Raw genomic sequence first — 10,104 nt, forward strand, 5'->3', positions numbered from 1 at the left:
GCGGGAGCTGGATGAGGGCCCTCCCTGGGCTCCTGTCCAGCTGGCCCAGCCGCGGAGATTCAGTGTTTACTCTGGAGGATGGAGCCGACCAATGTCCAGGCTCCCATAGCCACACTCTGCGGCCCCAGCTTCTCCCCAGCCTCCAGCACCAACCAGCGCCACGGCCAGCTGAGCCCTGCCTGGTGGACCCTGCTGGCCAGTAGCCATGGCCCTGGGCCATGTGCAGAGAAGAAGCAGGGACCTGGGGCTAGGGGCAACGGGGGCACCTCTAGAGAGGCCACTTTGGACACCACCTGTGCAAGGGGGCCCAGGTGTGTGTGGGGAGGGCCCCTGACCAATCCTGCCGAGTGACCACGCCAGTGGCTGCCCCTTGCTGACCCCTCTTCCCCTACCACCCAGGCCTCCCTGGGTTCCAGGTCCAGCTGCCCGCCTGGCTACCAGAGCCCCCCTCCCAGGCCGGGGCATGCGCTCTGGAGTAGCTTTCATCTCCAGGCTCAAGTGGAGACCCCTCTGTGGGGACCCTTGACCCTCATCCCTTCCTGGGCCCTCACTGCAAGACGGCCCAGTGCAGCCGTCAAGTCAGTGTCGAGGGGGAGCCATTCACCCCACCCTTAGCTTCTGCCGAGGCCGAGTCTCCTGGGAGCAGCTTGGGCAGACCCGCCCTCCTGAGGCTCGATTCTCCCTCCAGGGCCCCACCAGTCGGTAGGCTGGGACCGCAGGCACCTGCTTGTGCCCAGACTGGGGGTCACACCTCTTCCCAGTCTTCTGACCTGGGCAACTGAGGCAGGCATCCAGAGTGGGGTCCCACATCTCTGGGACCTCCCACAGCGGGTCTCCCCAGCCCAGATCTGAGGGTCCCTGGGGCGCTGCCCCAGCCTCACAGGAATTGCTAATCTTTCCTGATTTCCCTCATTTCCTATCCTGCTCCAGGGCCCCTCGTGGGTCTAGGGGACAGACAGGAGCTAAGAGGGGCCGGGCTGCATCGTTGGAGAGCCTCCCGGCCTCACTCACCTTGGCCATTGGCCTTTGCTGTCACTCTTGCCAGACCCGGGCCCTGGGAAGAGACGGGTGCTTGAGCCATGCCCACTGAGGCCACAACGTAGGTCTCACTGGTTGCTGCGGCCAGAGCAAAGGCCTGAAGCTGGCCAGGAGGCAGACAGGAGACGCTGGCTCGGGTGGGCCTGGGCCCTTCCCCAGGCCCTCTCCTTTCTCAGCTCCCACTCTCCTCCCCCCGCGAGCCCTCCTCAGCCCCCAACCCACGTGCCATCTCCAATGGGACCACAGGTGGGGGAAGCTCAGGGTCCTTGGGATGAAGGGGTGAGGTGGGATCCAGAGACACCAGCAGAGGAGGGTCCCGGGGCATGCTGGGGGCAGGGACGCGTGTGGCCCCAGGACGCAGTGCATGGTGGGTTGTTCTGTTTGCTTCGGATGATCTCTGAAGTGGTCAGTGCAGTGTGGGAGGGGTCACCTGACTGCAGTGTGGCCATGGGGGTAGTGCTGGGGCTTCTGCATGAGGCTTGAGGGTCTGAAAGAAGGAATGGGGAGGGGTGGGGAGCCAGCAGCACCATCCACAGGTGGGTGGGGTCAGGAAGGGCTGGGATTAGGGCTGAGCACCCTGAGAAAAGCATTCAGAGGACGGTGTAGCAAGGGCAGAAGGAGAAGCTGGGGGCGACGGAGAGAAGATGTGCATTTCTACGGGGAGCAGACCGAGGGGGAGGTCTGAGGGGGTCCCAGGCTGGCAGTTAGCCCACCCTGGCCCCAAAGAAAGGGGAGTGGGTGCCCACAGAGGCCATATGACGAGTGAAGGGACTGTTCCAGCTCCCAAGGCTGTGGGGAGGGTCTTCCGGGTGGGGCTGGGAGGGGACCCCCAAGGAGACCCCGGAGTGGAGGGTCTTAGAACAAGCAGCACCCCCAGGGGTTGGACTGTGATCCCTTGAGAGCCCAATGTTTACTCCAAGGCCAGGACTAGGGGGATGGACAGATGGGCAGCTGTGGTGTCAGGACAGACACGGGGTGCCTTTCCCCTGTTCCCTGGACTCACGGTGAGAGAGAGATGTCAGCTTGACCCAGAGCATGTTTATTAGGAGGGAAAACAAGCCAAGCCCCTGGAACCAGGGTGCAGGCACCAAGGAGCAAATTCGAGGTAACTCTCTTCTCTGGGCTGCTGCCACTCCAGCAGGCTGTCCAGGTTCCTCTGGAGGTCCTGAGGGTGCCGGGTGCCTGGCCTGCTATAGGCCTGTCTGTGGCCAGCTGCCACGTGCTCCCTGTCCTCATGGTGTGGATAGGGTGCCTGGGGCAGGTGGGGCCCAAGGGAGGAGCGCGGGCCGCCCTGGTCAGACCCTGTGGATTCTGGGCTGAGACAGAGCCACGGAGAGGGTGGTGACCCAGCCAGCGGGGGGCATGGGCCAGGGCCAATGTTGGAAGGAAGGTGGGGGCCAGGCAGCATCTCGGGCTGTGGGAATGCCTGGGCATGTGGCCACTGCAGGGCCCTGCCCTTCCAGCCCAGAGGATGGACAGGTGAAGGCCTGCCCAGAACGGCAGGGTCTGTGCTGAGCCTTGGGAAGCAGAGAAGGTTCGGCACAGCCCGTGGCCGAGGGGTCTGTGATGCCCAGCGAGTGCCCACAGGGCCCCGGGAGCTGGGAGGGGCCCAGGGCAGGTGGGCCTTGGGAGCGGTGCCAGCCTCCTCAGGCTGCTGGAGCAAAGAGCCACAAACCCGGGGGCTCAAGGCAGCAAAAATTTATTCTCACAGTTCTGGAGACCAGAAGCTGAGATCCAGGGCTCCGCAGGGCGGCGCTCCCTGAGCTTCGGGGTGGAATCCTTCCTGCCCCTTCCCAGCCTCTGGAGGCTGCCGGCAATCATGGCGTTTCCAATCTCTGCCTCTGTCTTCACGTGGCCTTCTCCTCCATGGGTCTCTGTCTCTTATAAGGACACCAGTAATATTGGAGTAGGGGGCCATTCTAACGACTTCATCTTACCTCAATGACATCTGCAGGGATCCTATTTCCAAATAAGGCCACATTCACAGGCACTAGGGGTGAGGACTTGAGCCTATCTTTTTGGGGGCACGGTTCAACCCACAGCAGGGCCCTGAGATTGTGACCACAGCATGGGCCCCACCCAGGTGGGTGGACAGATGGAGACCTCAGCAAAGGTCTGAGAGGATGGGGGACAGGTTCCTAGGAGACCTGTCCCTAGGAGACCCCCAGACACAGACAGCACTTTGCATCCTGAGGCTGCAACTGGGGAGACCAGGGTAGACACCCAGGCCCGTCCAGAGGGACCCAAGGCTGGTCCAGAGCCTGAGCACGGCTTCAGGGCCTGGCAGCTCCGCCTCCCGGCCCACGTCTTCCGAGTGGACAGGCCCAGCAGGCAGACAGGTGAGCAGCTCCTGGTTCCTGGGTCAGTCTCACTCCTGGGCCCTGCAGTGTGCAGCACAGGCCTGGGGACAGCCAGGTACAGAGGTGAAGGCCAAAGAAGGCAAGAGACCAGGGGGCAGTGGTTGGTAGGTGATCTGGGTAGGTGAATAAAGGGACAGCGGGGACACGTGTGAGATGGCCAGCAGGAGTGAGCCTGGTGAGGGGGGTGGAGGAGGCTACAGCCAGGAGCGGGGCAGAGGGGCCTAAGGATGGGGAGGCGACGGGGGGACAGGCAGCAGGGCTGAGGCGGGCTGTGAGCACAGCCCACGTTGTGACGGCTCAGGCCCCTGGGTGCCCTGCTTACCCCCCCTGCTCCCAGCGCCAGGCTGGGCTGGTTCTGGGTCCTCTGCAGCCCCACTGCTCTGTGGCTGGGTTGGGGGTGGCCAAGTGGGGTGCAGGATCCATTGCCCCACCCTGATGATGTCAGCATCTTGGGGCTTCTTGATTGCCTCCTCCCCATGTCCCCCTTCCTGGATCCAGCAGGGTGCCATGGGCACAGCTCAGTGCTCAGAGAACCAGACTCCCCAGGCTATGGCTCTTGAAACTAGAGGGGTCTTTGAATCTGAATGTTTCTATTTTTAACACGTGCACAGGGAGGCCTAGAGGCCCGGGGACCTTCCCAAAACCCGAACTTGCTGGCTAAACCTAGTATACATAGCAACATTGGGGGCAGGAGCGAGAACCCCACCCGTTCTGGGGGGAATCAGGGGTGGTCCATGTGCACAGGGACAAGAGGGGCAGGCAGCTGGTGGGCTGGCACCTCCCCAGCCCTGAGCTGCACACCAGCCTGTGCTACTGGGCCCAGAAAGGCCTGGAAGCCCCCCAGCGCTGAGGTGGGGGCATACCTCCTCTGGGCTCACTCGAGGCGGTGAGGCCTCACCACTTTCTGTCCCATGGTCTCCGGCAGGTGTGTGTCCTGGCGAATACCCCCAAACCGTGGCCCCCAGGCTCCTTCCACCCCCCACCTCGTCCCTGGTCCTTCTTGGGTCTTGCCAACTCTGCTACACCAGGCGGACCCCAGCTTTTGGGGGTGGAAGGGGCTGGGGAGGTCGGGGGGAGGTCTTGGTTCAGACCGGGGGCCAGAGGGGGCGGGGCGATGGCAGGCGCAGCACCAGCCCCTTGGGAGCCCTCCCCCTTGGCATGCCTGTGTGGTGACCATTCCTGCTCCTAGTGCTGGGCCGTCCTGGGGGGGCACTGCCTCCTCCAGAGTCTCGGGTCCCATGTTTCTATTTTATTAGAATTAGTGATGTGATCTCTTCTTTTATTTTTGCTGGGGAAGAGTCACCCTGAGCTAACATCTGTTGCCAATCTTCCTCTTTTTTTTTTTAATGTGAGCTGCCGCCACCGCACGGCCATTGACAGACGAGTGGTGTGGTTTTGCGCCCAGGATTGGAACCCGGGCCGCCAAAGCGGAGTGTGCCAAACTTTAACCACTAGGCCATCGGGATGGCCCTAGTGATGTGATATATGTTTTTAAACTGAACTTTTAATTTTGGGATGATTGTAAATTCACATGCAGTTGTGAGAAACAGTACAGGGAGATGGGTGTACCCTCACCCACGTTCCGTCAATGATCGAGTCTTGCAAAACCGGAGGACAACATCACCACCAGGAAACCAACATTCAAGCCTCAGGAGAGACCCAGATGTTCCCATCCCCTCGAGGACCTACCTCCACTCCCCCACCTGGACCCGGCAGCGCTGATGCCCTCTGTCTCTACAGCTTTGTTGTCCAAGGATGTCACAGAAATGGAAGCAGCACATAACATTTGGGACTGGCTTTTCCCACTCTGCATAATTCTTTGGAGATTCATCCCGGCTGCTGAGGGTATTTCTGAAGTTCCTCGTTTTCTGGCTCTGGAACCTTGGCCAAGGCCCCATCTCTTGTGCCTCAGTCTCCTCCAGTTGGTGAAAAATGAAGGGGCCATTGCCAGGGCTGAGTGCAGGCGGCTGGTGTGCCATCCCGGTTGTCTGACAGCCCGCATTCTCTCTCCATGCGGCGGCGGGGGAGGTGGGGCAAGACCAGGGCCCCTGGAGGAGAGGGTCCCTCACAGGTGGAATGTAGGCCTGCTGCCCATGCCCATGCCAACCCTGATGCCCTGCACGGTGGCTCTGACGGCCACTTAGGGAGAGAGACTGGTTTGGCTGGAGAAGAGTTGGCTGTCCTGTCTCCTAAATTCCCTCATAAAAGCTGGTTTGGTGGTCGGACTTCCCCATATCCTGGGGCCTGCTGTCTCCTTGGTCCTGGGCTCCCCCCTGGTCTACAGGGCACAAGCGTCCAGAGGATGTGGACCCCATGGTGAGTGCTTCGGTGGGTGGGAGGTGCAGACCAGGGAAGGCTGCCTGGGGAGGAGGTGCCACGGCCAGTCCACAGCCAAGAGGAGCCACAGGGCAGGGGCAGGTGCCAGGGAGCAGGGAGGGCGTGGGCTCGAGACCCATACAAGGAGAATCCACCGGACAGGAGAGTGGACAGGAGCGGAGAGGGAGAGGCTGGAGAAGGGCAGGCTCCATCCAGGGCCAGCGACCCCCAAGGCTCTGTGAAGTCCATGTGTGGCCCTTCCACAGGCTCCAGGACCACGGACAAGTGGGTGGCTGTGCGTCACTCTAGGAAGGGTTCTCGGCCTTTAGTGCCAATGTGTTGTCTGGATCCTGACATCGCATGAACCACGGTGTGGGTGTGCGTGGTCACCCAGGGTGTGGTTTCTTTCGTTCTGAAATTCAATGTTTTAGGTTGAATAACATGAAATTTCCATTTTTGCAGGTCAAAACTGGTTGCCTATTGGCACTTTCATGTGGTTCAACCGAATGCTCAAACTCACAGGTCCCCCCGAAGACACATGCCTGGATTCTTAGATTTTCTGCCAGGTGGTCGTGGACGTTGGTGCTGTTTTTTCTGTGGGTCCACTCTCTGGAGAAGTCTCAAAGCTGTGGCAGGACTCTGTGGTGCTGGGCAGGGATCTGGGGCCCAGCCCTAAGCTCCAGTCCTGGCTCTGCTGGCCGCGTGGCCTCAGCAAGTCTCTCCAGGCACCTTTTCCACCTGAAACGGAGATGTGCACACAATCCTCCCACAATCCCGAGGCTCGGATGAGACGTCCAGGTCAAAATGGTCGGCAGGAATCAGCATCCCTCTGGAGCCTGTCCCCCCGCCGCCGTTGGCGGGCAGGGCCCCGTTGTGCTCACCCTGGTGTCCCCAAACGAGGGTCATCTCGTGAATCCTTGTCCCGTGAACAAGGCGTTCGCAGGGGCAGTCAGGCTTGCTCAAGGCGCTCACAAAGCTCACGCTCGCCTCCTCCTCAGAACCATGTCAGGTCTCAGGCCCTCTCTGGACCAGCTTCTGCCTTCCAGAGGCGGAAGAATTGCACTCAGGTCACCAACCCCAAGACCACTCTCCTTCCTTCTGGCCTGAGAACCCGAGTTCTGTTCTTCTACCTTTAAACAAAAATGACCCAAACATGGTGCTATGGACCGACTGTGTCCCCCAAGTTCAGATTGATGCCCTGACCCCCAGTGTGATGGTATTTGGAGGGGGGGCCTTTGGGAGGGATTAGGTTCACGAGGGTGGGGCCCTGTGATGGGATCAGTGTCGCTGTAGGAAAAGACACCAGAGATTTCGCTCTGAGCTCTGGCCAGCTCTTGGTCATGAGGACACAGCGGGAAAGCGGCCATCTACACACCAGGAGGGCCCTCACAGAACCCGACCCTGCTGGCACCCTGATCTGGAACTGTGAGAAATAGAGGTTGGCTGTTTAAGCCGCCAGCCTGTGGGATTTTGCTGTGGTGCCCGAGCTAAGACACCTGCTCTTAACATCCACGGCCTGAGACGTAAGAGAACGGCGAGAAGAGAAATCAGAGCTTTGTAGCTGCTCACACTGCCCCCAAGTGGGTTGCAGGACTGCAGCGGCAGCCTGGTACCCAGACAGAAGACCTGGGTCAGACTCCAGGTAAAGACGCGCAGTGTCCACGCTGACCGCTGATGGCGAGGGGCTCACCGTTGTCCTGGAGCCACTATATTTTACCTTTGCAATCACTGTGGCTCTCACTTCACATGCAATGGAGAAGAAAGGACACCCCGATGTCCTGAGGAATGTTAAGGCACGTGAGAGGCGACCGGTCAGGGGTGTGCAGGAGTGCTGTCTGTCTCTAAAAGGACACGCCAGCAGCAAAGCCTGTTTTCTTAAGACAGAATTTGGGAACCCTCATCAACACTTCCAAGGGTTCCAATTCCTGGAACTTGGGCCCAGAGTCTAAAATAACAGACGGATGTGAGAAACAGTTGCCCCTGTGCGGCCTCGAGGAAGCCTTAAAAGGGAAGTCTTTTCAGAAACAGACAATGGAACTGACTTATGTATAAACTGAAAGGAGAAATGGAAGTTTTGAAATCCTTCCATGTTTAAACACACATGCAGCAATGGGTCTACAGCTCAAGCTGTAAAAACAGATTAATCCACAAACTCCAAGTTCTGAAAGAAAAGTCTTCTCTTAAATAATTTAAAAAACACTGAGACCCACAAATTTACAACATTTATAAATAAATCACAGGCAAGTGCTGAATTACATTTACCATGACTTCACTCCAGGGCCACACACAGACCACAATGCTTTATAGCTAATTAACATAAAACGCAGTTAAATCTTAGACTTACACATGACTAATGATACCAACACCAGACGAGAAAGAAGGGAACCTAACGAAACAAAGCAACAGTAATTTTGATAAAAGCCGTTGGGCTGCAACACGCAGGTAAGTTGCAACACACCAGGGCCTGCGGGTCAGTTTACAGCAGTCATGGCTCTCGGCGCAGGGTGATTTCCTAGGTGGACGGTGGGTACAGCGGACGTGGGCCGTGGCACAGTCCCCATCCCAAACAAGTCAGAATTCTTCCTTTCAGGTCAGGTTCTGCAAGTGCCTGTCAGCTCCAGCCTCTGGCTCCTTGCCCCCACCGTGGCACAGGACAGCAAGTGGACAGGTGGGGGGGCTGCAAACCTCTGCACACTGGAGGAGGCTCTGCCTGCCGTCACCCCCAAAGCTGGGCATGTTCCCAGTCCAGGCAAATGCTGGCTGAAATCCAGGGACAGGACATTTCTACCTGGCCATGATGTGATGGTGTGGCAAGCCTCAAGGGTCTCCCAGGCCCAGAAAAAGATGCTCTTGAATGAGCCCACATGTATGGCCCCTGAGGTGCACTCCCTGGGGTGCAGACGGGAGCCGGGGCCCAGCAGTTGTCCACTGCCGCTTGGCATCTGCCCAAAAGCTTCACCCATCACTGGATAAACCAGGTCCCTTTGAGGGCTGGATTCATCCCAAATAACTAGCCAGAACCTGTCAGCTTTGCCAGTGGAAGGCCGGTGGGAGGCCACCTCAGCCGCAGCTCCACAGACCCCCCGAGTGACTCTTGCTGCAGCAGCCACCTCCCAAGGCGTCTGTCCTGGCCTCCCCTCTAGCGCGGAAGCACGAAGAGGAGCTGCAGTGCGCGCGGAGTCCCGGGGACAGGGGCGGCGCTCACGGAATGCCCTCCTTCCTCTGACAGCACTGCGAGGGCGGCACGGCCCAGTCGTAGACGTAGGAGAGGCGCAGCTGCACCTCCTGCTTGCACAGGCGGCCCTCGCGCGTCAGCGTCTGGTGCTTCTCCAGCATGTCTTCCAGGCTCTGCTTGTGTGTCACCAGGTACTGGTTGCTGCAGCCGCGGGACTTGTACTCGGTGTCGAAGCGCGGGTCGTGCTCGCGCTGCACGTCCACCGGTGCCAGCCAGGCGCCCAGCGACACGTCCTCGCTGTGCCACGCGCGCAGATACTCGCGGCTGAGGCGCAGGTAGTGCACCAGGTCGGCCGAGAGCACGTAACCGCCGCCCAGCGCGTAGGGCAGGTAGTAGTCGCAGAGCTGCCAGGCGGCCTCGCGCCAGCGGCCCCCGGGCTTGACGCGCCCGCGTCCCGAGAAGAAGCCCCAGTAGAGGCGGCGGCGGCGCGCGGGGTCGCGGGCGCGCAACTCGGCCAGCAGCGCGTCCAGCCGCGCGAACGAGTCGTCGTCCGCCTTGAGCACGAATTCGAAGGCCACGTGCTCGTCCAGCCAGGTCAGCATGGCCAGCACCTTAGCCGTGAGGTTCTCGTAGGCGTCGCGCAGCGCGGGCAGCAGCAGCAGGTCCCCGTGCCGCGCCTGCTCGCGCTCCAGGGCGCGCCGCTCCTCGGCGCCCAGGCCGCCCGTGCCCACGGCGAAGCGCGCCCACACGTCGCCCGGTGCGCCGCGCCGCGCCGCCGCCAGCCACGTGCCGCGGACCACGCTGCGCCGCTCGGCAGCCCGCGGCGCGCTGGCCACCAGCACGGCCAGGAAGGCGGCGGCGCGCGCGGGCCCGGCGGCCGGGGCGCTGTGGCCGGGCGGCGGCGGGCGGGGCCCTCGGCCGCGCAGCGCGCCAGGTAGAGCAGCGCGGCGCCGCAGAGCGCCAGACCGCCCAGGCCCAGCGCCGTCCGGTGCCGCCACGCGCGCCGCAGCAGCCTCATGGCACGGCCGGAGGGTGCGCGCGCCCGGGGCTCCGGCGCCGGCGGCGCCGCGGCTGGCCGGCCTGAGGTCTCGTGGCTCCCCGTGCGCTTCTCACTGGGCGCCCTTGGGGGGGGGGTCACGTGGACCCGCGCGTGCTTCTCATTCGGCGCCCGGGGGTGGGGGGGGGCCGGCACGCGGCCGCTTCCGCCCGGAGGGA

General features: G+C 61.2%; 1 protein-coding gene across 1 annotated transcript; it reads right to left on the reverse strand.

Moving 5' to 3' along the window:
* Positions 1-7,873: 7,873 nt before the first annotated feature.
* B3GALT6 (beta-1,3-galactosyltransferase 6) lies at positions 7,874-9,978 on the reverse strand. Its single transcript, XM_087447045.1, is given in 2 exon segments — positions 7,874-9,794; positions 9,797-9,978. Coding segments are annotated over 2 exon segments (990 nt in total). The 5' UTR covers positions 9,908-9,978; the 3' UTR covers positions 7,874-8,915.
* Between the last annotated feature and the right edge of the window lie 126 nt (positions 9,979-10,104).

This window comes from Ceratotherium simum, chromosome 22 (genome assembly GCF_057802395.1).
Source record: "Ceratotherium simum simum isolate JZ-2026a chromosome 22, ASM5780239v1, whole genome shotgun sequence".
Taxonomy (NCBI): domain Eukaryota; kingdom Metazoa; phylum Chordata; class Mammalia; order Perissodactyla; family Rhinocerotidae; genus Ceratotherium; species Ceratotherium simum.